Source organism: Lagopus muta, chromosome 25, assembly GCF_023343835.1.
Source record: "Lagopus muta isolate bLagMut1 chromosome 25, bLagMut1 primary, whole genome shotgun sequence".
Classification (NCBI taxonomy): domain Eukaryota; kingdom Metazoa; phylum Chordata; class Aves; order Galliformes; family Phasianidae; genus Lagopus; species Lagopus muta.
Window position 1 is genome coordinate 1,211,629 of NC_064457.1, and position 26,346 is coordinate 1,237,974.

The 26,346-nt window shown below is 54.8% G+C and overlaps 1 protein-coding gene across 2 annotated transcripts in view; it reads right to left on the reverse strand.

Annotated features, from left to right (window-relative positions):
• MLLT6 (MLLT6, PHD finger containing) overlaps nt 1-15,346 on the reverse strand; it is a 37,120-nt gene extending 21,774 nt beyond the window's left edge. Inside the window, exons 1-7 of one of the 2 annotated variants that reach the window (XM_048926541.1) lie at nt 15,213-15,346; nt 12,091-12,170; nt 8,388-8,442; nt 7,197-7,306; nt 6,651-6,754; nt 5,876-5,969; nt 4,917-5,021 (exon numbers count right to left, since the gene is read on the reverse strand). In XM_048926541.1, coding sequence (XP_048782498.1) covers nt 4,917-5,021; nt 5,876-5,969; nt 6,651-6,754; nt 7,197-7,306; nt 8,388-8,442; nt 12,091-12,170; nt 15,213-15,321 — 657 coding nt within the window. In that variant the 5' untranslated portion in view covers nt 15,322-15,346. Of the gene's footprint in view, nt 1-4,916; nt 5,025-5,875; nt 5,970-6,650; nt 6,755-7,196; nt 7,307-8,387; nt 8,443-12,090; nt 12,171-15,212 lie in introns of both variants that reach the window. The other variant, XM_048926540.1, reaches the window with a different exon arrangement.
• Between the last annotated feature and the right edge of the window lie 11,000 nt (nt 15,347-26,346).

Here is a 26,346-nt window from a genome sequence, read left to right on the forward strand (position 1 = left end):
CAGCGCTCTGCTTCTCTGTAGGAGTGCATACATATGTACATATTCAGCAAGAGCCCTGCCTGCACAATAGGGACCAGATTTCTGGAACGCCTCAGTTCCCATTCAGATGCTTGAATAAACCATCACGTTCTCCAAAATAATAAACGCTGGGCACGGAGCTCTTTTGAAGATCTGGTCCTCTCTCCATGTGCTGAGCAACTGCACACAAACTGCAGATCTGCCCTGCAGAGAGCAGCCTTCGTGCTCCGCCACTGCAGCCCTATGAGGAGCAGAGCAATGCAGTGCCTCGTGTTAAATGGGCCTGGTAATTAGTGCCATGGCTCGGCAGGTGGGCAGAGCGAGGTGCTGGTGGGATGGTGATGCCCACAAAGGCACCGGGACAGGAACAATCTCGGTTCCTCCTGGCTGCATGCTCATATGCACTAAGGCAACCCAGGCCTCCCCCAGCAGCTGTGGGTTCCCTCCAGGAACTGGAAGGCTCCAAATACTTCCTGCCAGAACCACAGGGTGCAAAGAAGGGAGGGCAGGAGGAGCAGAGGGCAGCAGCACCATCCCCTGCCTCTCGAGCGCCTGCTCTGCACCCAGCTCTGCTGTGCCCTGCGCTCCCCAGAGCTCCTCTGGAAACCTTTCCAGGAAACTTTCCAGACCTGCATGGCTATGCTATGAAGCAGAACCCATAGGGGGAGGAGGAGGAGGAGGAGAAAAAGAGGATGCACCGTGTGCAGGAAACCTCTCACTGCCCACAGCCCATCTTTGCAAGCTAAAGCTGAGCCCTACCTTGCAGCTGCTGGGTGCTCCCTGCAGTAGGTGGGCATGCAGAGAGCACAAACCTGTACCCAGCAACAAACTTTGTGGAATATAAGCTCTCCCCATGCAGGGCTGAGCAGCTGGAGCTTGGTATGTGGGCATGGTGCAGGGCAGGCCATAGTAGGGGGGGGGAGCACAGCCAAGCCAAGGCAATGCCAGCCACACAATCTCCCTTCGAGCTCAACCAGCGGAGAAGGAATGAAACAGGAGCTCTTGCTGCCAACAAGGGTTGTGCACTGTTCCTCCTGCTCCCCCCATTGCCGGCTCCCCTTCCCAGAGCCCCCTCTTCTAATCTGCTGGACACTGGCAATGGGATCATTAAAAGTAGATGAGGCAGGGAAGGAGGGTGGGCAGAGCCAGGAGCTGGGAAGAGCCAAGTGGGTTCTGCTGTTCCCTTCCTCTCTCCCAGGCTCTCTGAACTCCCTGCCCAGAGGAAGAGGAGGAGGAGACCAGGTTCTGGGCCACAGCCATGGCAGCAGCAGTGAGGAGGAAGGCACTGGGCAGAGGGGCACCAAACCCCCTCCTATATCCCCCACCTGCACTGCAAACAGCCCCAGGAAGCAGTCAAGGATGCTATCAAACAAGGCCCCTCTGCTAAATTAGAGCAAACTGAGGTTCAGCACACCTTCCCAAGTGGAAAAAAGCATCGGCTTTGCATTTCACTGCCTGCATGGAAGCAAAGCTCCAAGCGCTTCAGATGGGCCTCCATCACGAACCCAAAGGCAAACACAAAAATCCAATGGGTCTGGGGGCTGCAGAGAGGAGGAGGCAACACAGCCGCGGTCCTGGCTCCCACCCTGCAGTGAGGGAAGCAGTTTGGGAGCTCTCTGTGTGTCAGGATTGTGCAGAACTGCTCCATCCCCAGCCCTGGGGCACAGCTGCAGGTTGAGTTCCTTTGCTCCCATCTCTGCCTCTGCTTCCTGCATCACTGCAAGTCTCCAGGACAGGGATTTTCCCCACTCATAACCACCTCCCACGTTCAGTCCCTTAATTTTGCTCATGGGTTCCAGGAGTTTGGTAAGAACAGCACTGGAGGAGCATCTCTGCTCATTAAGAGCAGCACTGGATGAGTGTCTCTGCTCCAGGAGTTTATGCCTTAATATCTTGCAATGTTTCTGTGCTCCCATTCACTCCTGGTGGGACAAATTACATTCCATGGAGCATAGTCATTTATTTTTCTGTGCATTTCCAGCAGACAATATAGGTGACAGAACATCTGCACTTCATTCAACTCCAGCATTTTCTTGGTGTTTAGCTATTGTTTTGTTCCTTTCTTCCCTTCTTTCTATCTCTTTTTAACCAAACCCTGCAAAGGCTCCCACAGAGCAGAGCACACACACGGCACCACCAACCCCAAGGAAACAAATGGGGATCTTTTTTCTAACGTCTGGCATATCCAAAGCTTGGAAATCTCTCATTTTCAGGACAGAAGGAAATGCTGGAGTTGGTATCATTAGAGGGGCGGGGGATCTTGGTGCTGGCCTGCAGTCCCACAGCACAATCTTCCCTTGTCCTGCAGAGAATAAGATGCTTCACAAACACCAGGCTGCCTCCCAGCAGGGCTCAGGAGCCCAAAGCCCAGCTCTGTTGTCAAGCTGAAGCCGAGGGGCTCAGTGTGGTGCTCCTCACTTTGTGCTCATCTAAAGCCCAAGCGAGCAGCGCTGCTCTGCTCTGGGTGGGGGCACTGAATGCCATGCAGAGCACTTGCAGCTCAGAGCTCACACACTGTGCTGTGCAGTGAGCATTCAGCACCGGTGCAGGATGCGACCTGACAGCCATCAGGTGGAAGGACTCGGGATAAAGCTGTTCTGCAGCAGCTCAGTGCAGCAGCTGCCCTGCAACGCGTGCGGTTAAATCACACTCTGCATGTCATGTACTCCAAAACTCTGTGGGAAGCCTCAATTTGGGCTCAACCCCAATCTGAGCTCAGCTCCTTTTTGGGTTCAGCCCCAATTTGGGCACCCCCATCCTCCCTTCCAAGCACCCTTACAACCCCCAGCCCTGCTGCTCTGCCCCTGCAGCCCTGCTCTGCTGCCTGCCCTCCCCATGGGGACGCAGACGATTCAGCCCTGGCACTGCAGCTGCACAAAGCACTCCCAGCCCCACCGGGGCCTCACTGCACCCACAGCAACAAGAAGGACTCTGCACGCTTCGGAAGGAGCCCGGAGGCCAACAATAGTGCCAAGCAACGCCAGGAAGCTATAAATAAAACCCCAGCCCTCCTGCTTTTGCTTCCCCCTGGCGCTGGCCTGCTTTCCAAGCCGGCGAGCAGCGCCGCCCGCCCGACCCACCAGCCTGCACCCAGCCAGAGCTGTGCAAGCACACCAAAGCTCTGCCAGCCCCCAGCTTTGCACTGCCAGCTACCATCCCAGCCCATCACCCAGCCCTGCCCTTCCACCCCCCTCCTCCCCCCCCCCCCCAACTGCTCCTGCCTAAAAATAGTGCGTTCCAGAGCAGCGCTTCGCCCTGTGCCAACCTCCCGGCCCATGCACAGATGCTCTTTCTCCTTCCTCCTCCCCTCCCAGCAGCTGAGCACACACACGAGGAGTAAACACTCCCAATATGTTTGAGCCTTGTCACCAGTGGGAAATTTACTGACTCGGTGTCACTGGGTACGTGCAGACCTGGGAAGCGAGGCTTGCCTTGTTTGCACACATATCAGGTAGGTTTGGGCAAGCTTCCCAAGCACCTCATGGGCACGGTGGGCAGCGTTTCAAGCTGGATATTGAAGGATAACCTCTGTAAATAAAGAGGGAGACGGCTTTCCTGCCCACACAGCTTATGGGCTCTCAGCTGAGCCTGCCAGCAGGGTGCCAGCAGGGATTCACCATGGCCACATGGCTTCTGAAAGCCTGGAAACTGGGCTGGGATCCACCAGGCTCCGGCCACACAACCCAAGGGCTGCTGCTGGATGTGGGTCACTGTGATTACCCACTCAGCATCATTTATTCATGCTGAGGATGCCTACTGCAACAAGGGGAGAGCACGCACATGAAAACAAGCAGGCAGCCCCACGCTGAGGGCAGGGCTCAGAAAACCCACGCTGCCATTTCCATCGGGTCACCACATCACAACGGCGTAATTTGGCTTTTGACCACAGCAAAAAAAACACGCAGAGGTCATTTGTTGCAATAATTCTGGGTTCTTCCAAACAAAAGCCACAGCCTGGCCCATGCAGGATTAAAAACTGACAGTACGGAATGCATTCCCTCCTGTGTTATTTCCACTGCAGGTTCTACACCCCTGTTTTGGGGTGCAAAGGGGGAAAACCAGAGCTCTGCTGGGATTCTGCCCTCTGTGCTCACTGCTGTTTCTCCTTGAAATACAAACCTTCATCACGTGGCTCAGTTGGTTAATTATGAACCCTGGCGTGCTGTTAACACGGCCTGTAACCTTGCAGCAGTTTTGATGAGTACACCTTAACCAGCACAGTTAAACAAACAACGCTGGCACTCATCAGATCTGGCACACAGTGCTCTTCTAAATACTTGTTTAGCAAATGTAAGTTCTTTTCAGGGGTGGACTTGAAGCAGGTGGCACAAAGCACTGCCTATGTCATAGGAAGCGGTGCTGCTGCTGGCAATTAAGCTGCTGGCCAAAGCGTAGTTTACTCATCAGTGCCCTAAAAGTTGGGATCAGGATAATGACCCCCAGTTTATCAAGCTCTTGTGTTTAACATCACAGCTCAAAGTACTCGCAGGGATCGGCTCTGCAGATGGAACCCACAGCACGGCGTCAGTGTGCTGTAACACAGAGATGGGAAAGCTGTGCATTTCATGGGTGTGCTCTGCCAGGACACCTCTATAATCCAAACACACAACATAGGTCTCCATCACAGAATCACAGAATTGTAGGGGTTGGAAGGGACCTCCAGAGATCATCGTGTCCAACCCCCCTGCCAAAGCAGGTTCCCTACAGCAGGTCGCACAGGTAGGCATCCATTCCCCATGCTCTACTTGCATGCACATCTTCCCATCATAAAACACAGCCACGGTTCAGATCTCTTTGCAGAGCCTCCCTGAGGATCCATCCCTGCTCCCTGCGCTCTCTTCCCCTCCTCACCTCCATGGCTCTGCCTCAGGACTGAGAGCTCTGCACACACATCTCACCTTCTTTGGCCTTTCGTGGTGGGACACGTGCTTCTCCTGGGTGGGGGACGTGGATCTGCTCCTCCTCCCAGCAATGAAGGAGCTGCCTGCAGAGTGCCGTGAGGTCTTCTGGGGTCAGCGGGGAAGGGGAGTCACGGAAAGCAGGGGTGGGGGTCAGGAACAGAGAGAGGGAACAGTTTTATAGAGCCCAGCTTTCATTGAGCAATGAGTGAATGGTTCACAACACGCGGGACTGAATTCCATCTGCATCAGATACCCCTGCTCCTAACATGGAAACCACCATCCTGCAGATCAGAGAAATGGAAGCAGCAGCGCTGCTTGGACAAATCAACCCCCCTGAGACACAGCATGCAGTCCTTGGTCTTGTGTGGGGCTGTGGGGAAGGCTGCCCAGGCTCTGGAATATTGCTGTTCATCCCAGATTTGAGCTGCATCACATCAAATACTGAGGGTACCTGCAGGGCAGGGGAGGGGGTTCTCCAGCTTGGAGAGGAAGCTCGAGACAGCAGTCAGTGTGTGATAGCACTGATAAGAAGGGAGGGAAGTGGGCAAAGCAGGCAACAAAGAGCCACAGAGACACTATGGAGAGGTCAGGTTTCCTTTTTGCTGGAGGGGGAGAGCAGGTGTCTGCAAACGATGCCTCTCACTCCTGTAATTAATAGGGGAAATCCTTTGCCTCAAATACCCCTCAAATGACTCCACATCCCTTCTGGATTCTCCCTGTCCTATGGCAGAAGCTCGGGCTGTTCTGTCACACCTCCTGCTCAGGCTGCATGCAAACTCCCTGCTCTCCTGTCCCATCTCCTGCCATCCCTTGCACCAAGCACAGCACTTCAGCACTCTCCTAAGAGAAAACATCCCTTGGACATCTTGGGATCGTTTTTACAGCCACACAGGTGGGATCAGGGAAGCCAAAAGCAGGATGAAGATAATCCCCACTGGAAGGATGAGGAAACTCACCATCTTATTGAAGTGGTACTTGCAGTAGCCACAATACTTGACATTGTCAACTTCCAGGACTTCTTCCTCACACAAGAGGCCGGCCATCTGGGCACTGGAATACATGCAATCAGGAGGAGGATAGCAACAATTGCACACAGCTTGATGTCGTATCTCATAAATGGGCAAACAACACCTCAGGATACCCAGGGAAGGTCGTGAATCCTCCCATGCTGTTTGGCTAATAGTTTTTGGGGAAGCAGAGTTCAGGCTGTTTAAAATCCATATTAAGACTGTTAAAATTGCCACTGCTTTTCTACCAAACTGCTGAGCAATTTTGGCTTTCCTTAAGGCAGCAGCAGCAGTTCCAGCAGAAGACACACGAGGAGGAAGGAATCTGCACAGAGCTGGGAATCCCCTCGTTGTGCTGATGGGCAATGCTGCTTCCAGGCTGCAGGGGTACACGAGGATATCAGCCCTTAATATCACATCATCTAGATGATACTGTGCTGGAAAAGGAACATTCCTGGCTCGTGACTCATCCCTTCTCTCCTTGGATTCCACACAGTCCTAGGGAAATCCCCAGCCCTCATTCTCACCGGGGAAGGCTTTGCTGAAACCTCAGCCTTCCTGGGGAAGTTCCCCTTGCAAACAGAGCACGGATGAGATATCCCTCACACAGAACACAGAACATGGGGGGGATTTGCCCCACGCCTTACACCACTGTGTGCTGCAGCCCCAAAGCCACAGCAGCAAAACCAGCAGCAGGGATTGATGCAGAGTGGATGGAGCTCACCAGGTGACATGGAAAGCTTGCCGACAGCCGTGCCGGTTGCACGCCATGCAGGCTCCAGAAGCTGCCTTGCTCTCCCTGCCCTGCTCCTCACAGATGTAGCAGGTCTGCAATAAAAGGAAAAGGAAGCTCTCAGAGAGGCAGGCTGCTTTGCTCCCGCTGTTCTCCAGGAGGCAAAGCTTTCAGGAGCTCAGATCTCATATCATCTCCCTCCTGTGATGGCAGCTGCGGTTGTTTCTCCGCGCCACGCACGCAACTCACGCATCCCCTTCTTCAGCCCCCAGTAATGAATGCATTTGATCAGAACAGGTTATTTGATCAAAATAAGCACACAGCTTGAAGGAGCTGGGAGGTTGTGCAGGTGGCCGCGTTGGGGGAGAGGGAAAGAGGGGATCAAACCTTGCTTGCAAGAAGGATTTGCTTTGGGAGTTCTTTTTAAAGAGATCTCAGTACCCAGAGGTTCAACAGGAGACACGGAGGACTAAAAGAAGCCACGAAGCAAGGCAGGGTGAGCATGCTTGGGGCAGGGAGGGAGCAAGGAGGGCTCACCTTGTTGAAGCGGTCGTGCGGAACGTATTGCAGGACGATGGGCTCCATGGTCAGCACGTTGGCAAACTGCACCTCGGGGATGTACAGAGCACACACAACGTGGGCCCAGCCTGGGGAAGCAAAGGCAGAGCTGTGGTAAACGTGCTGCAGCCCAGAAGAGCCCTCTGCTCACATAGGGCTGCAGTCAGGCACGGCAGGGAAAGAAGGAAGAGAGCATTAGGAAGGAAGCCAACTTGAGTTAGATGTTAGATTTGAAACGGTGCTTGTTGTAACTTGGTTAGGAATCAGAGCCTTTGTGGGAGAAAGATAGGCAGGCACAAAGGAGAACGCAGAGGTTTCTTCAGGGAAAAGCACTGTGCAGCACTCAGTGCCCTTCAAAGCACCCTGAGGACTCATAACCCAGTGCTGCAGATCTAACCAGAGCCGTGGACAGCATCCCAGCAGAAAGTGATGCTGATGGGGGGAGTCTGACATGCAGTCCCACGCCAGCAGGAACAAAGCTCCCTTTATTGGCTGCTATCAGTGGCTGAAGAAGGCTCTTTTTCACCAAGCCAAGCGAGATTACAATCTGAAGCCACCAAGACACTTCCCAAATCAGATGTGTAAGCTGAAATTCCATCTGGTCGGGACAGAACTGAGAAAGCTTGAAGGTCAGGAGCCTTTGGGGGCTGATCCATGCTGGTATGCTGACTGCACTGACAGAAATTGGTTAGAATGAGGGTGGACTCACTCGGATGGGCAGAGCTGGGCTCTATGGTTACAGAACCACACAGCACTCAAAGCACTCAGGCTGTGTGCGTACAGTGACACGTGTGTAACACCTGCTGTGCCTGCCTGCACAGAGCTGCCCAAATGACAGTAGGAAGATGCTATGCTATTACAAAGCAATCCCCCGACGTGGGGATGCCATTGCTTTAAGGTTCTTCTAGCAGACACTACTGCAAAACACACGCAGGGCTCAGGGCTTCCTCTCTGCATATTATTCTCCATCAGAATAAAGACCTCCCTCAGCCCTATCAAGGTGCACGGCAGGCAGGTATGGAAGCCTTTCTGAAAACTGATTTCTCAGGGCAGAATGCTCTCATCCTTTGGGCCTCCAGCTTCATCTTGCTGGTGATGCGGCTCAAAGGAGAGCTGCTCTGCAGCCAGGAGAGCTGCTGGGACCCCAGTGCCCTGCACAGAGCTACTCACCTCCGTTGTCAGTCCGTTTCAGGGCTCCATCTTTGTGGGGACACAGCTCACATCTCTTGAAATGAAGCAGAAACAACGAGTTTAATCTGAGCCCCCCGCCCAGGGCACGGGGCTGGGAGAAGGGTGCTTGGTTTAGAATGTGCTTCTGAAAGACGGGGGCTGCTTTCAAGGAGAGGAAGTGGAAGAAGGGTTGAGAGCGGTGTGGGTACAAAAAGACACTGAGCTGGGTCAGACTGTGTGATATGGACACGTTTAAGCCCCAACCCGGGGGCCACAGGCAGCTCTTGACTTTCATGGGGCTTTTTAAAAAGAAGTTTTGGTCCTTGCGGTCGTGAAGTAAAACTGAAAACCGTGACTCAGAGAGCAGAAGGCAAATAAGCAGGAGCCATGATCTATCTTTGCCTCTTTCCTTTCTTCCTTTCTCTCTTGTTTTGCTTTATTTTTTTTGTTCCAGCCAGTCTGATGACTGGGGCTGTTGTACCATTTCCAACAGCTGGGCACTGGGAGCCATGGATTGCCCAGCACTGCTCACTGCTGTCTGCTCTGGATCCTCAGTTTCCATATGCAGGTGTGCGCTGGGGAGGTTTGGGGACACGCTGGCACACACAGGGGTCCCTCTCCCAGCCCTTCTCCTTCCCTAGCAGAAATACCAGATTTGTGGGAAAAAGAAGAATAATAGCACGTCCCACAAATGTGGGCATCCTCACACACCCCCAAGGACCCTCCACAAGGGTGGGCATCCTCATATATCCTTGAAGACCTTCCATAGAGGTGGGCATCCTCACACACCCCCAGATTCCTTCCATAGAGGTGGGCATCTTCATGGAGCTCAGTGCTCCTCCTGCTGACATTCAGACACAAACCAGTGGGCCTGCAGTGCTGTGGGCAGCAGGGAGGCTCATCCCAGCTCTCAACTCCCCACAACAACGGCACAAATAAGTGATGAAGGGACGAAAACCACTGCCCACCTCGCTTTCCCTGCAACTTTGCTTGGAATACACGGTTCGCATTGCTGCTGCTTGGGTCCAGACTGACGGAGAGGCTCTCACAATTAGCATGGAAAGCCAAGACAGAAAAAACAACCGGGTGAACTGAGACACTGTAATAAGAAATTTGCACTTGAAAAGGGCCCTCCGCTCTCCCCTCCACCCCTCGGATCAAAGCGGCTCTCCCACCACGCGATTAGCAAAGCTCTGATTGTAACAAGAGGGGTTAACAGCTCCATCGGCCCCACACAGGACTTTTAATAGCCCTGCCTCTAAATGACAGCTAAAGCCTTCACATGATCCCTCACATGAGTGCCCTCTGGCCATCGCAGCTCACCGGGCTCGCCAGACAATTTGATTACAAAGTGGATGGGCCTTGAGCTGCTTACGGTAAGCACAAAGCATCGGCTGCATCCTTTAGGGACCCGCACATCTGAGCCGGGATGCGGGCAGGGATTAACGGTACCTCCTCCTTTCGCTCAACCTGTGCAGCCTCCGGGGTTTTTACTTCAATTCTTTGGGAAAAGAGCGGAGTTGGTTGATTAAAAGCAAGGTTGGAGCTCCTGACCCCCCCCCCCCCCCTCCTTCCCCCAGGGCTGTGGACTCAGGGACGGCGCCATGGGAGCATCCCACTGCGGTCAGGGCACGGAGCTCCTTCCAAAACCAAAGAGACGGACCTCCCCTAAAGCACAGACGCAGACACCGCAAAGTTCTCAAGGAGGGCAGCATCCTTTGCACCTTCCTATCTTGCTTTCAAAGCAGAAACGTCAATATTTAGCCAACGCACACGCTTGTGGTGGAACCTCAAAGCTGCTTACAAGCTGTATCTACGGAGGCAGACAGAGAAGAAAGACGCTGCTGTTTTGCAAAGGAGTTTGCAACGAAAGAAACACAAATCTCAATTCGTCCCGCTGCCGGGAGCGGGTTTTGCTCTCAGAAAGCAGCGTCCCTCTGAGAGCAGTGTGTGCAGGCAGGCAGCACTGCAGCAGAGATGCAGCGATACCCAGGGCAGCGCTGCACCATGGCACCGCAGCAGCACTGTGAGCATCGCCCGGGACCCGACTCATTTCCCTCACTCTGATCACACTGCATCAAAGAAGATTCTTTTCATGCATTTACCCATCTGCACATCTGTTGCTACGACCAGAAAGGTGAAGGATTTGGATTGGAAGTTGCCCCCAGCTCTGCTTTGGGAAGGAAGATGATCACCGCTCGGTGATTGGAGCAGCAGGGCTGAAGGCTGCAGGATGGAAGGGCATGACTGAAGCCCACCAGTGTCCAACAGATTTCAGTGAGGGTGAGCTAAATGAGCAGCCACCCGTGGGGGTGATGTTTGTTTGACACCTTGGAGGCAGTTGGAAGTGCCTGAAGCACAAGTGGAAAGTGGGAACCCTTGCGATGAGCGCAGGTGAGGAGGAGCAGTGTGCACTACTATGGGTCGCATTGCTGCTCCACTGGGCTTCTCTTTACCTGGGAGAGGGAGGAGGAAGGAGGCTCACGAAACCCAAATTCCTTTCTGTGCTCTCAAACGATCTGCAGGATGTAAAGCTGCTCAGAGACACATTTGATCCTCTTTACTGCCACACATAAAAGCGGCGTCTCACAAAGGGAGGAGAGCTCAGGTCTGAAAGTCTGGTCTTGTTTACACTCCCGTTTCCAATGAGGAATGAGTTACTGTGATACAGGACGCAGGGCACAGGTGCCTTTGTTCCCCATCCAGCCATCCTTGCCAAGTTCTTTGCCCATCCGTGGGGCAGATCACACTGCTGTCCTGCAGTGAGCAGAGCCCAGCGAGGATGGAGCACACATCTGTAGAGATCCCCTCCGCTGGCTTCACCCACAAATGAGCTGAACCAGCTCAGAAGGCAGCGTGAGCATCCACCATCTGATGGTGCTGACCATCCCAGCTGAGCTCTTCTGTGTCTGAGAAAGGCCAGGCTTTAATCTAAACCCACTCTGAAGGAAGTGAAGCAGGGAACTGTCTCACACTTAGGGCAGAGCAGAGGCAATGGCTCCAGTGCAGCTGACAGATCTGCATCCAGGCCCCCAGCAGCAGCTGCTGCAGCCCCATCTGATGAGGGCTCACACAGACAGGCACTGCAAGGAGCTGCTGTGCTATAACCTCACAGCCCACACAAATAACCACCCCACAGACAGACCTCAGGGGCACTCCTGGCCCGATGGGTTCCACTTCTCTGCCCCATCAGGATTAATTAAGAACATTTGCAAAGCGTTCCATGCAGCTAAATTGCTGCTTAGGCAGAAATGAAGCCCTGGTCCAGCATCCTGGCATTTCCTTCCTCTATGCAACAAACCCTTCATGCAGGAGACCATTGCCCTCGCAGCAGTGTCTCAGGTGATGACAACTCTCCACCACTGCAAAACTTTCTGCACACAAGACCCACAGCCTTTCACAAGCACACTGTTAAGCTCGAGGTCTCCAGATTTTCCTGCTGTCAGTTTGCTTACGAGCTCCTTTGGCAGCGCTCCCGCTGAAACGGTTTAGAGAACCCTCCGAGAGGATTCCTCCTATTGCACAAACAAGAAACGAAGGGAAAGATTTGGAAAGAGAATTGGGCTCTCGGGAAGGCGAGGGGTGAATTCTGTGCTTAAGGTCACGCTGTAGGGTATGGGCAGAGCTGGGATCCCTCGGGCAGGGCAGCGGCGTGAAGGGCCCCAATCTGCTCCCTATAGGAACACGTGGGTTCTGTACTCACCACCCTGGCGGCTCTCTCTTGAGATTCACATTTCCGACAGAACCACGGTCCAGTAGGAACCTGGACAATCCCATAGCAAGCTGCAAGGGAAGCAGAAACATTCATCTGACCACCTTTGAATGGACCAAATCGGGTCTCATCAGTCAGAAGTGGGTAACAGAACCAAGAATTACACTCGAGCAGCATTCTCCTCCCCTTCCTCGTTTCCACACCCAACAACAGCAGGCAGCCCACAGTGAGAGGTCCAGCATGACACAGTGATGCAACGAGCTCACACCCAGAGTGAAGCATTCCAGTGAGAATCTGCCCTGAGTGGGAATGCAGCACTTCAGAGACCGGGACCAGTTCTGCCCAATGAACACAAATGGGGTCAATTCTTACCCCTTAACTTTGCAAGCATCGCCTGCGATCTGGATCTAACACTGACTCTAACGCTGCCCCATAGATGGCTGCTAAGCACCCTCACCATAATTAACAGTAAGATACGATCTCAGCACGGTGAAGGGAAGAGCACCAAATTCGGGTATTCAGGAGCACCCCAGGAACAGGCTGTGCTAACTCCATCTCCCAACAAAACTGCTTCCTCACCCTGCTGCATCAGGCGCCCCTCTTGCTTTGCACACTATGGATCGTCTCAGAGGTTTCCCCCTGCAAGCTGCAGCTCCCACACCTCTAACATTCATCTCCTCGTCCCACAGGGCCGTGCTGCTTGAAGCCCTTCACCTTCTCCCTCTGTCTGCCCATGGATGCTCTCTGTTGAGGCCTTGAGGGAACCTGAGCACTGCACAGGTGGGTTTATAGCAACAGAGCTGGTAGAGATAGGGGTAAGAAACAAAGCTGTGTGTGTCCAGGTGGGGGAATTCTCCCAGGAAAGAGCAAATTCTATCTCCTGTATTCCACTTTCAGATGCGAGCTGGCAGTTGGAATGGAATCCCGGCCACTCGAGACATTTGAAACTAGGTTGGACAAAGCATCTGAAAATATCCTGCTGGAAGCAATCCGGTGCTGTCCCTGGGGAAAGGAGCAGCCACGACCCGCAGCAGCTTCTCTCCATCTCTCCAATGTCTTTTATTCTACTTCAGCCAGGAAAACGAACGCAACGCTGGAGTTAAACTGAGAGCCGACTGCAAGATGAGCCAAGGCACAGACACAAGGAAATAGAAACTACATGAAAGCAATGACAGAGGAGCCTGCCGAGGGTCCATCTTTAGCAACAGGCTCAGGGCCAACAGCAAGCACTCAGCTGGAGCCAGCGTGAGCTTCTGTGCCCGCTGCTTCCAAAAGGAAAACGGGGAAGAAAACAAGGAGAAAAGCAGGCTGTCAATAAGGCAGAGCTGAAAACGTCATCTGCAAATGTTCTTCTTGGAGATTTCGTTTCCAATTTTTGTTAAGGTCTTGAATTATTTCTCCTTTTTTTTTGGCTGGAGGGATGTGGTGGCGTTGTCACACAAGCGGTACTGGTGGTTTTTAATTCAGCTCTGTGCTGAGAGGGGGTTCCTCACTGAGCCCTGCTTTGGTTCTGCAGCTATTCAGGCATCAAACACAGCGTGTGGCCATGGGGAAGGAGATGAGATGAACTCCCACAATGGTTTGCTTCTCTTTAGGAACCCGAAGCCCAGCAAAACACCGCAGTGCCGCTGTGCTTGGGGCGCAGACTGGAGGTGTTGTGAGCAGCCACAGCGCACTGCTCTGCTCCCCAGGAGCTGCTACATCCTAACTACACGGCTGTGCTTTCCAACCACACCAGCAGTGCTCTCCCAGGGGCTCTTCCAACACGCTCCAGCTCTACCAAATCAACACGACCTGCCTGCTGTTAGCAGCCAACACATCCATCTCCGTGGCCGTGGGGCCCAGAAGCACGCAGCCTCACGTGCCACAATTTGAAACCATTCCTGCCACCAAATCGAAGCGTCCAGATGAACCTCGGCAGCAGCACGTGGATGTCAGCATCCTTTACCTCCCTCCAAAAACAGCGGTGAATGAAACCACTCCCTCGCATGCAGTTCGATGAGAGATGGGAGGAATGGAAGAGCTGCACCACCGACATTCAGAAGCCAAACGTCCTTCCAGAGAGACCCCACACGGAGGCAACCAGGAGATGCCGAGCACCGACGGATTGCAGAGCAACCCTGACCGGCTTCGCTTCCTCTTTCATCCCCTCTCCCATCACCTGCTCTCAGCACAAGCACGGGAAAAAGGAGGAGAAAGCTCCACCTGCGGACCCCCGGAGCCGCGCCTGACGCGGGAGGCATTTCGTGCGGCCGGACAGCGGGGAGAGCGGCGCAGGGGTCGGGACACGGGGGGAGATGGATGGGATAATAATAGACGGCAACACGGACACGCCAGATGAGACCAGAAACCTCGATGCTGTTCAAAACAAACCAGCCGGGCCGATCGCCGCTCCTCTCTGTCGGATTTAAAGACGCACAAACGCGCGCACGTCTCTATTTCCTGGGAGATGCGCGGAGGACAAACTTTCCGGTCCCATCGCGTGTGTTAGGGGCGTGCTCCGAGTCATTTAAAATGCAAATCGCGCTTATCTCGGGGAGGAGAAGGGCCGCTTCCTCCCTGCCCTCGGAGGAGGCGGCGGCTGCCGGGCCCGCGGCCGCCCCCGCGGGGTTACACGGGGCCATGCGCGGCCGCGGGGCACGGAGGGGCGGAGGGTCTGAACCCCCCCCCCTCCGCGCCGCGGTGCCCGACCCAAACCCCCCCCCATCCCACTCCGCCCCTCCCGGCCGTGCGGATCCCCCTTTCCCCCCCCCCCCCGCACCCCGCGGCAGGAAGCGGCCGGCGGCGGCTGTCGGCTCCCGGTACCCGCGCAGAGCCCCGCACGCTGCGGGCCCCCCCCATCCCCGCACCCAACCCCGGGGCGCAGCTGACGGTCGGTTCCGCTCCCCCCGCACGGCTCCGCGGCGGAGGCGGCCCGTCGGCAACACCGTTATTTGGAACAATGGGGAGAAAACAAAGCCCCCCCCCTCGTTCCCCCCCCCCCCTCGCCCCCGCTCCCCCGGCCTTCGGGGCTCCCGGCAGGGGAGGCGGCGGCCCCCGCTTCCCCCCCCCCCCCCCCCTCACCCCTCCGCCCCTCTCTGCCCCGCGGGCGCGATGCGGGGCCGCGCTCCTACCTTGGTGCACCGCCACATTGCAGCCGTGTCCATCGCAGTACACCAGCGGGTTCTCCGCCCAGCCCCGCTCATCAGAACAGACACAGCAGCCTCCCACCATCTCCTTCATACTTCCATGAGGGTTTCCTTTCCCCCCCCCCCCCCCCCCTTCTCCTCCCTTTACGCACACACTCCTCCTCCCCGCTCCCCTCCCCGCCCGCCGCCTCCTTTCACACGGCCGCCCCACCGGGGGCGAGGGGTGCCCGGCCCCCCGTGGCGGCGGCGCGGCGGTGCGGAGCCGGGCGGTGCTCCGGGCTGGCCCGGGAGGAGGTGATGGGGGGGGCGGGGGGGGGGGGAACCCGGGGGCGGCGGCGTGCCCCCGCCCCGCGCCCGCCCGCACCCCGCACGTTCGCCCCGCGCCCATGCAACAACGTAGGGACACACGTACACACGTACACACACATACACACGCACGTACAGACATACACACGTACACACACACACATACACACACGGGGCCCCCCCAACTCCCCCCCCCCCATCCAGCAATCATGGCTGCGCCGCCCGGACGCTCCGGTAAAATCTGAGGTTCACGGATCGCAGGCTGAGTGGGTCGGGCGGGTTTCTGCGTGGATTTCCCCCCCCCCCCCTCCTCTCCCCCCTCCCCACCCCCGGTGCGCGCGTCCGCGTGGTGCCGTTCTGTTGGGTTCGGGTGGATTTGTGCGTTTTGCTTTTTTATTGTTTTGTTTGGGTGTTTATTTAATCCTTCTCCGGCTGCTTTACGCTTCTTTCTTCCTGTTTTTACACCCTTCCTCCTTTAGAGCAAACCGAGAAGGAATCCGAGCTCAGTCCGTGCAGCCCGTTGGGTTCCCCGGTCACCATGGATCGCTCCGTTGCGACCGTTCCCCAAATCCTATTATCTCCGCAATTCCTCTTTGACAGATTGGGGCTCCGCGAGCGCCACCGCCTGTCCTGCTCCCGAGGCTCCTCCCGGAGGAGTTTAACCCGTTGGCACCTGTTTGGTTGTGATTTTTTGCCGTAGGAGGAGAAGAAAAAAACAAAAAAAGCCTTTCTGGAGGTTTATGACCCGCAGGAAGAATGTCAGAAATCAGATGGAAACCAGTAAAAAGGATCCCAAAGCAAAGCCAGGGATGCTCTGTGAGATGGAACCTGCAGGTCCCCGCAGGGTGTGCTGTGAGGGGCAAACAGCCCTTAGCCTGGGCACATCAACCCGAGCAAGGGGGGGGAAATGAGGAAAAACCCAAACTGACCCTTAGGGAAGAGGCCCAACAGGAGCCTGAAGGATCGCAGCGAGTGACTCCCACTGCTCCAGCAGGGGCAGCTGCACCCAGAGCCACCAAAGGACACAGAGCTGCCCGTGTCTCAGCACCTCTCACATGGGACCATGCTGTACCCACCAATAAATGAAGCAGAAATGGCAAATCCTCCCCGTTTCCTACAGACGTGGTATAAATCAGACCTGAAAAGTCATTCCTGGGGCCCAGCAGTGCCCTCAGATGCTGTCCCTGGGGCAGCCAGAGGCCCTTTGCTCACACAAACATGGCTCATCCCCAACAACCAGTGCTTCTGCTGGAACACCTGGAGCACATCATCAGTGGTTCTGCTGCAAGCACAGCTCCATGGGAACCGTTCCTGGTTTCCAGGAGCTTCAATGAGCCCAGGAGCAGTGCCAGCATCTCCCAGGCACCAGCAGCCTTTCTCTTCTCGCTCCTCTCCTTCTCGGTAGGCTCGCAGGGGTCAGCAATGGTGTGGTTTCTTTATACAGAAAAAAATCTCATCAGAGAGCAGAGAGGAAACCCGTTCCAGCAGCCCCAATAATCACCACTTGAGCTCCTTTATGCTGCACCTGTTCAAGCATCACATCAAGGGGCTGGAAGGCAGACGGCTCCCCGAGCCGCTGCCTGCTGGGCTGCTGTCTTCCCTTTATTGCATTCCTTTGAGAGTCACAGGGGCAGACAATCCGTTCACCACATTGCTGGAAATGCACTCAGCCTTAGCTCAGTGTTCTGGGAGGGTTTCCCCTCCTTTCCCCCCCCCCCCCCCCTTCCCTCCCCCCCTTTATGTTTTTCTTTTATCTATTGTGTTATGGACTTGTTGAAAGGGAAGGGAAAAGGAGGGGGGGGGGGGGTTTGGTTGGTTGCCTTTGTAACCTGGAGGGGCTGGTGGGCTTGAAGGCCGTCTCAGCCCCCAGGACAAAACCCGCCGGCCGTGCTGTGGGCACTTGGACTTGAACTGCGCATTTGCCTTCGGGGGGATTACGTTCAGCTTTCCATCACTAATTCCTGCGGTGAGGAAAGGGCTCTTCTGGGTGAGGAAAAGTTAGGGCTGGGGGACGCTGAGACGCGGAGGCAGCGATTGCTGCTCATTTGTCGTCTTATCAGCCCTTGCGTCCCAAATGCGGTCGTAGCAGGGGGTGGGTGACGTGGAAGGGATGTGCACTGAGCCCTGGGCAGCGCTGTCCTCGTGGCCGTGGCCACAGAAGGCGATGGCAGAGCTCATTACTGAGCTGAGCGGCTAATTGCTGTGTGCAGAGTGCTGTCCGTGATGGAGCTGGCTGCCCCACCGCACAAACGGAGCTGTGAGCTTCGCTTCTGCCTGAGGAGCAGAGCAGAGCAGCTTTCCTTTTGGAAGAGGATGGCAGCTTTAAGGTCCCCTTGGTTGTGATCTGAGTGGCTGACCTGGAAATCCTTCAGACAGCAGTGAAGAAAACGTTCTTACCAGGCTTTGAGGCCTGATTTGAGGCGCCTCTTTCAGACGTTCCCCACTTTGGCTGCGTTATCTATAAAATGCACTGCAAAGAAAAGAGCGACAAAACGCGTGCAGGAAAACCTGTCCTCCTTGTGCTCTTTGGAAATGTAAAGACAGGGCACCAGGAGTGACTTTTCAGGTCTGATTTATACCACGTCTGTAGGAAACGGGGAGGATTTGCCATTTCTGCTTCGTTTATTGGTGGGTTCAGCATGGTCCCATGTGAGAGGTGCTGAGACACGGGCAGCTCTGTGTCCTTTGGTGGCTCTGGATGCTCTTTGGAAATGTGAAGATGGAGCAGAGCTCACAGCAGGGCTTGCACTGGGATGCACACACTGAATGGCTCACAGTGATGGATTGCCTCTCTGCACAAGATCCTGGTCCTTCCCAGCAGCTTCTCTTGGGAATAAAGTCTCTTCCTTGCTTCCATTTATGGGGAAACTGTCACTTGAGGTTACGGTGAGCAGGGATGGTTCCATGTAGGGCTAAAACTTGCCTATTTGTGGGCAGGCAGCTCCTTGCCCCTGTTCAGTGAATGCGGTTCTATGTGATTTCGTCTTGTTCCTTGGGGCAGGTTGAAGGAAGGAGGGAGAGGTGCAGGGCAATAACCCTGGCCACCCCACTCAGCCCTTCAGCTGCAGCCCCAGAGCTCCAGCTCTGCCCTGGGCCCATTTAGGCCTGGAGGGAGATGGCTTTTCCCTTCTCCAGCTGTTGTTCCAGAGGAAGAGATGCGGCCTTTCCACCTCCTGCTCTGTTTCAGGACCAGCAGCATCTTGGTGGCATCCAATCTCTGCGTGTCACGCCACCAACGAGCCTGATAACGATTACAGTGATGGCAAGGAACCAGAAGTGACCCTTCCCAGCTTTCTTTCTCCCCTTCCCCTTTCTCTCCACCAGCAGCTGATGGCATCACCCATCGCAGCACACAAATGCTCTCTGCCCAAAGGACGAGGGGTCAAAATCCTGACGTTCCTCTGCGCCATCAGCGGTGCAGAAAGAAACTGCTGACTTATGACTGACTGAACGCAACGAAACCTCGCTGCACCAGCACTGTGCTCCTTGGTGATACAGAGGCCTTTAACTCCTTTCCCATTACCAGAAAATAATTCCAACAGAGCTTCTCCACCCCCCAGGGCTGCGAGCTGTGGGTTTGGAAGTAGAGGCGAATCTCTGTTTAAGCATGAGCTGAAGGCAGAGGGCCAAAAGTCTCCCTCTGTGCCCCAAACTCCGCTTCTCACCCCGCTCACATCCTAACAGGAACGCATGGCTGGGGTCCTCCCTCCCCAAAGGAGCAGCTCAGCTCAGGCTGGATGCTCAGGAAAGCCAAAGGAGCCCTGAGCTGTGGGAAGGCAGGGCTGGAGCAGCTCTTTGTTAGGATCATACAGCTCATGACTTTGTACTTGCTGTGCTGTGGGCGAGGTGCTGCATTTCCTACATGCACAGAGCCCAGCTCCGCTCCCACTGCCTTCCTGCCTCAGCCCCACTGCTCCCCCCATGCACCCCATGCACCCCACTCCCACCTCAGTGCCCTCTTAGGCCGAAAAGCACCACAGAGGTGCAAGTTATTCTCCATTAAACAGCATCATTAAGGACCTTGAAAGGAAACCATGATGTCATGAACAGCTTTGAGAGGAAACGGTGCCATTAATGACTGACAAAGGAAAAAAGCAGCAATCGGAACAACTTCCACGCTGACCTTTTTTTTCCTCCAGCATCTCAAATCGCATGAGAGGCTCCATCAGATTCATCTTGATGGTTGTGATGCAATTAGAGCTGTAAAACTGATTAATATCATTGGTCACTGGGCAGGAAGACGATAAATTCACAGTTGGTATTAAATTACACTTCTATGAGTGTGAAGAGCTTGTTAGAATCCCTCTGCCTCTCTGCCCAAAAAGCCAAAACCCCCTCCATGCTGTGCCATACAGGTGTGTAATTCCAGCCCCTGGCCTCAACGGGGAGCTGGGGGTTCCTATAAAGGTCTTTGGGGTTCCTATAAAGGTCTTTGGGGTTCCTATAAAGGTGCTTTTGGGGTTGGTTCACTTCTTCCTGCCCAAGAGAGGATGAGGTGAGGAGCACCTCCAGAACAAAGTATGGAGTCCTAATCACATAAACACTGCGTTGGATGGAACTTCAAGAGACCAATTAGCTTAATTCCCTACAGCAAGGCAGAACTGAGGACTGATTAATGCCATATTACTTATTATTATTTACATTAGGCAGTGAAAGCACACAACAATTAGCAGAGGAATAAGGGATGGGGTCGACGTCTGGAAACCAAGACTCCACTCAGCAGCCTCAGTTTGGCTTTTACATCAATTCTTAGGGGCTTCCATATCATCTGGCTTTCAAACCCAAACTTTCTTCATCGTTTTTTTGCCCAAGCTTTGGAGCTGCTCTCATTTGCTGGGCAGCCAAAGCTCCGCTGGTTCTGAGCAGTGCCAAGGATTGGAGCTCCAAAAGCACAGCATTGAACCCCATCCTGATGTGGGAGGGAGGGTCTGGAACCACAAATGGCAGCTCACCCTGCCCAGGCTCAGCCTTTCTCCTCCCTTCCTCCCCCTTTGCCTATATATATATATATATATATATAAATCTGTGTGTCTATAATGACTTCTCAAGCTGTTTTCCAGCATGCAAAAGAACACATTGCAAAGCTCTGCAGCAAAAGTGCTGCACAAAGCTGCTCTGCACACCTCTCTGTGTGCCCCAAATCCCTCTGACTTCTCTCTGCTGGCATTCTGGAGAGCACTGGGTGCTGCAGGGACCCCCCCCCCCCCCCATGTGGGTGCTGGGGGCTGTTTTGAGGGGCTGCAAAGGCTGGGAAATGCCAGGGCTGAGAGAGCCCCACAAATATTGACAGGAAATGATCGGTGGCTTTTCTGGTTGTGAGCAGCAGCGCTGAGGTTCAGGCGATGACATCCTGTCCCCATGCAGTGCTGGGGCTGTGGGGCTGCTTGTGGGGGGGGGGGGGGGAGGGCAGGAAATGGGGGCACGGAACAGGGGAGCAGCCTGGGGATGGGAAGTGGGGTGGGTGTCCCTATGTTCTCCATCCCCTGTCCTCCAGACACTGTTCTCTATCATCTGTCCCCCAACTCTCCATCCCCCATCCTTTTATTCTCCATCCTCTGTTCTCCATCCCCTACCCCCATTTCTCCATCCCTCGTCCCTCAACCCCCATCCCTCGCCCTTCCATCCTCCATCCTTCTGTTCTCCATCCTCTATCCCCCATCCCTCCATCCTCTATCCCCCATCCCTCCATCCTCCGTCCCTCCTTTCTCCACCCTCCATCCCTTCATTCTCCATCCTCTGTTCTCCATCCCCATCTCCCCATCCCCCATCCCTCTCCCCTCCATTCTCCATCCCTCCATTCTCCACCTATAGCCTTCCATCCCCATTCCTCCATCTCCCATCCCTTCATTCTCCATCCCCTCTTCTCCACCCCCATCCCTCCCTCCACATCTACCCATCATCTCTCTGCTCAAAACAAGACAGTGGATCCTTTGAGCACTTTCTGCCCCCCACAACCCTTGTAGGACACAAAACAATTGGGGCCTGATGTGGGGCAGGGCATCTTCCAGCAGCACTTCACACCTTTAGGAGGCAGAAAGCAGCTCTGGGTTTCAGTAAAAGCTGCAAGGATGGAAAGGAAGCTGTAACCAAAGCTTCGTCACTGAGCTGGAGAGATTTGCATGCGCTGTTCTGAGCTGCCTGCTTACTATAAATGTCCTAATTACTTGTCAGAGGAAGCAACTGTTTCCTTTACTGATAATTCTGGTTATTTATCACGGCCGATGCGCGCTGCGTTCAGATCATCCCTTCAGTCATCTGCCTGCTCAGTAACACTTACAGAGGGGTCAGACCTCCTCACACACCCGATTACTCATCAGAAATGTCGAGGCTGTGACTCGTTGCAGTCACCGGTGAGTCACGGCCGTTCCTCGGGAAAGAACCGACGGCCAAATTCTGACATCCGACATCCGAGGTTGGCTCCCAGAGGGGTTAAAATCACAGCGCTGCCACCGAGCGCCGCTCCTCGGTGGGCGGAGGGATGGAAATCCGGCCGTTGTTTGGGGATCGCGGCCTCACACGTGAGCGATGCTAAGGACTCGTTACCGACGTCTGTCCGTCCATCCAATGTTCTTCTGCTCCACCTGAGAGCTCAGCTCCGGCTCCGTGCAGGAGGAACCCCGGCCCCGCAGAGGGAAAGCAGCGGGGACCTCTGCTGGGCGAGCCGAAAATTTCCCTTTTTTCCCCCCAAATGCGCTCCCCGAGGGCCGCTCGCGATGGAGCCTCCGGAGGGCGCCCGCAACGCGCGTTCCCCCGCCCCGGGGTACGAGGGGGCAGAGCCGGGGGCTGGGGGGCAGAGAAAGGGGGAGAGGGGCTGGAGGGGGCCGGGTCCGCTCTTGGGCGGATGTCGGCTTTTCCGAGGACGTGAGAGCTTTCACACGCGGGAATGACCGTCACAGACCGAATTAAAGGACTTTTGTAGGGCAGTTTCTTCACACCATCCATCCATCCATCCATCCATCCATCCATCCGTCCGTCCGTCCGTCCGTCCGTCCGTCCATCCATCCATCCATCCATCCAACAGCCCATCCATCCCTTTCTCTCAGCTCAGACCCCCCCCATGCACCCAACCCCTCCTGTGACCCCCACATCCCCCCCCCCCACCCCGTCCTCTCCCCCCCTTCCCAGCCAAAGCCAAGCATTTCTTTTCTGCCTCCCCTTTGGGTTGAGCAGAGAAATACCCCACTGGAAACCTGTTCCTGCTCAGTAGGCATTTCGGGGCTGAGGGTGCACAGGGTTCAGTGCAATCCCTTCCAACCCCCCTCCTCCACTTTTTGAGTTTTTCTTTCATTTTTTTTATTTTTCCAGGACGGCCAAAGCTCATCTCTGCAGGTAAAGGTGAGAGCTGTCAGCTCTGCAGAGCTCCAGGACCTGAGAGAGCTGGGCCAACAGATGCGATTCCCTCCCCTACACCCAAAGCACAACAATCATTCGTGACAAGGACCTGAGGACGATCCTCAGCCTCTCTGTAATTCAGCCTGCACCTCACATTGCTGGGTTTGAGCCCGTTTGGCAGCAGAAAGAGCAGCTCTGAATGGAGGAGCTCGAGAGGATGGGGGGCGCCAGGGCAGATTGAACCCCTACCTCTGTGAGTCCTGTGTGTGCACAGAGCTGTGAAAGGACACACAGACGCTTTGCTCCAGGGCTCCATGAGGGTTTGTCGTGTCTCTGTGCTCCTGTGTACCGAGTTTGTGCTCTGCAGACCGAGAGCTGCATCTTAATTTGGGGTATTTGAACACACACACGGTGCCTGATCCTCTTATCCAGCTCTCCTCAGCATGGAAACGCGTGGGGCTTCGATCAGGAACTGCTGCAGATTTGCTCTTTGGAGCTCTGTGCTCTCACCCTGCACCCACCTGGAGGCACTGGGGGTGCACACTCACACTCACACTCACACTCACACTCACACTCACACTCATGCTTTCTATCACACCAAACAAACACCTCAGCCAAAAACCTCTCACCCAGAGCAAGATTTTACAATGATGTTTGCTGTTGCCAGAAAGCAGCAAACTTTACAACCCAGATGTGTTGGGAGGGGGGGGGATCAGAGCAGCGCTGCTGCTGTGTTTATGGTGAGACCCGACACGATTGCAGGGGTTTATAATCTGAGGGCATCCATCCTCGCCAAGAATGCAGGTTGCTCTTTGCTTTCTACCTATCTAAGCCAGATGCTGTGGGTATCTCCCACTGCTGACAGCCGCTTTCTTCAAAGGCTTGTCCTCAGCCGTCCATCCATTAGGATAAAAAATGAGCTCCCCTTCTCCTGCATTTGTTTTGGGAAGAGGGAAATCATTTAAACAACTGCATCTCCATTAAGTGAGGGTGGGGAGCGGACCCCTTTGGCTTTCTGAAATGGAGAGAAGTGCTGCTTCACAAAACATCTGCTCCCTGCGCTCCCACCCCCGAGCCCAGCTATCAGCTCTCAGTGCCTGCTGAAAAAAGCCTCGTTTCGGGGGGGGGGAGGAGGGGATGATTTCCCCTTCGTTCCCTCCCTGAGGAAGACAAAAGGGCAACGTGGGCGCTGCTATCTGCCCCGACCTTTGTTGTTTCATCCATCCACCATTGCACTTCCCGAGGCCTCCCTTCCCTGTGCTGTACTGTGAGCATAGGTGAGAGCATGAAGGGAGAATCGCTGCTTTTCTCTGCCCTCCTCCTTCAGAGGGGCTTCATCCTCAGCCCAAAGCTGCTCCCCAAGCAGGGAGAAGAGCTGGCAGAGCATCAGCCCTCCCTGCCATCGCCACCAGCAAGGAGGGCTGCAGGGCTTCCCGTAGCAGAGATGGCTGCGCTCCTTTAGGACACATCCTAAGCAGCCCCTTTGCCTTTTTATTTACAATAAACACGTCTCTGGCAAGGAAACCCTCGCCCACTCCCAGCCTCCCCCTCCCCAAAGCTCATAAAGCTCCAGCTTTGCATATCAGAGTGCTGTTCTGCAGGGCTGGGTCCTGCGGGGGTCCCAGGGTCACGCTGGGGGCAGCGGGGTCATTGTATAGCCATCATGGGTCAATAAGCAACTGGTCAGGCTCTCAATCCACATCAGGCCTTGAAGAGGACTGGGAAATGGGAGAATCCATTCATAATAATAATAAACTTGTCAATCAATGGCGGGCAGGAGAAATACTTTGTAAAAGGTAAAAAAAAAAAGGAAAAAAAGAAAGAGAGGAGGTTTTTCCTTTTCAAGTTTGACAACACGAAACGTTGGGAGGCTTAAAAAACGCTGTTTGTCTTTTGGGGTTGGAGGGGGGAAGCTGCAAATCAGAACGGTGTGCATTCAGAGCAAACCTCCAGGTGAAGGCAGGCAGGCAGGTGTGCTGTGCTGCCTATGCCAGAACTGCAAAATGATTTTGTCTGTGTTTGGAATAGATGTAGAAATGCTCTTGGAGTGAAAGGATGAGCTCATGCAGTGATGGGATGGACCCCTGGGCCCTTCCCTGCTGCGGGGAAAAGGGGAAGGCTATGGCTGTCCAGCCACGCTCCTCCCAACAGCGGCGCTATGGGATGGTGAGGAATCCTTTGGTTTAAGCTCATCTCAGCCACAACAATATATTTTTTCCAGCACTCTTTTAAGAGCTTTTAAGACAAATTCACAGGAAATCAGGGTGCAGTGCGCAACCAGAGGCTTCCCCTGCCTTCTCCAGGCTGAAATGAAAGGGAAAACAAACAGAGGGGCAAACAAAGGGGGCAGATTTCTTGCCCTGAAATTCGCTGGAGGGAAAATGTCCCACGTTTATCCTTGGATGATCTCCTCGTCGTCCAGTCGTTTTTGGGGAAGCAAAGAACCCAAAAGTCCCGCTGTCAGGGGATGCTGCAGAGTGGTTTGTTGGGAGAGAAGTAATGCAGAGAGCGCAAGGAGTGACCTCAGGATGGCGAATGGAGCGCAAGGAAGGGCTGCACTTTCCCTCTTCCTTTCCCTTTCCTGTTTCCCTCACGTGCAGCTCCTTCCCAGCAGGGTCAGCCCAAACGCATCTGCAGCATTCTGGATTTCCTGCTCTGCTTTTGCCTCCCCCCAGTCTGTGATTGTCCCCAGAGCCGTGGCAGAGTCCAGCAGTGTAGGGGTGGGAGGTGTGTGTTTGGGGGGGGGTCCTTCTGCATCTTGGGGACCCCAAGGAAAAGGAGAATCCCAGCAGCCCATCACTGCTTCCTGCAGGAACTGCAGCCCAGTGGATACGGAGGAGAAATCCATCTGAAAGGGAAGAACCACGGCAGGAACCCCAGGTTCTCATCCTCCATCCCTGGGAGCAGGAACGGGCTGTGACTCCAAATGTGTGCCCAATTCCCAGGGCTTGGTGCAGCCCGTGCAACCCATGAAACCTTTGAAGCTCTTGCAACCCATGCAACCCTTGAAGCTCTTGCAGCCCATGCAACCCTTGAAGCTCATGCAGCCCATGCAACCCTTGAAGCTCATGCAACCCATGCAACCTGTGCAGCTCTTGCAACCCATGAAGCCCATGCAACCCTTGAAGCTTTTGCAACCCATGCAGCCTGGTGCAGCCCCTGCTATGCACACAGTTCACGACCCCCAGCAGGAGCAGCACAGAGCAGTCGTGCTGCTGGTGAAACACTCAGCAAGCAGCTCCCCTCTGTGAGCGCCCAGCACACCTCCATGCACCCACGGGGTTTGCAAAGCACCCGTGCACCTCACACCAAGCTGCATCTGCACGAATCCTTCCCCCCTCCCCTTTACACCCCCACCACCAGATTCCACACTGAACTTCATTCACGATCAAATCACTGCTGGTTCGGGTTCCCACTGCCAGAGATTTGCAGGGAAACGCCGCAGCTTTCCGAGGCCGTTTCCCCCTGCTTTGTGCTCGCG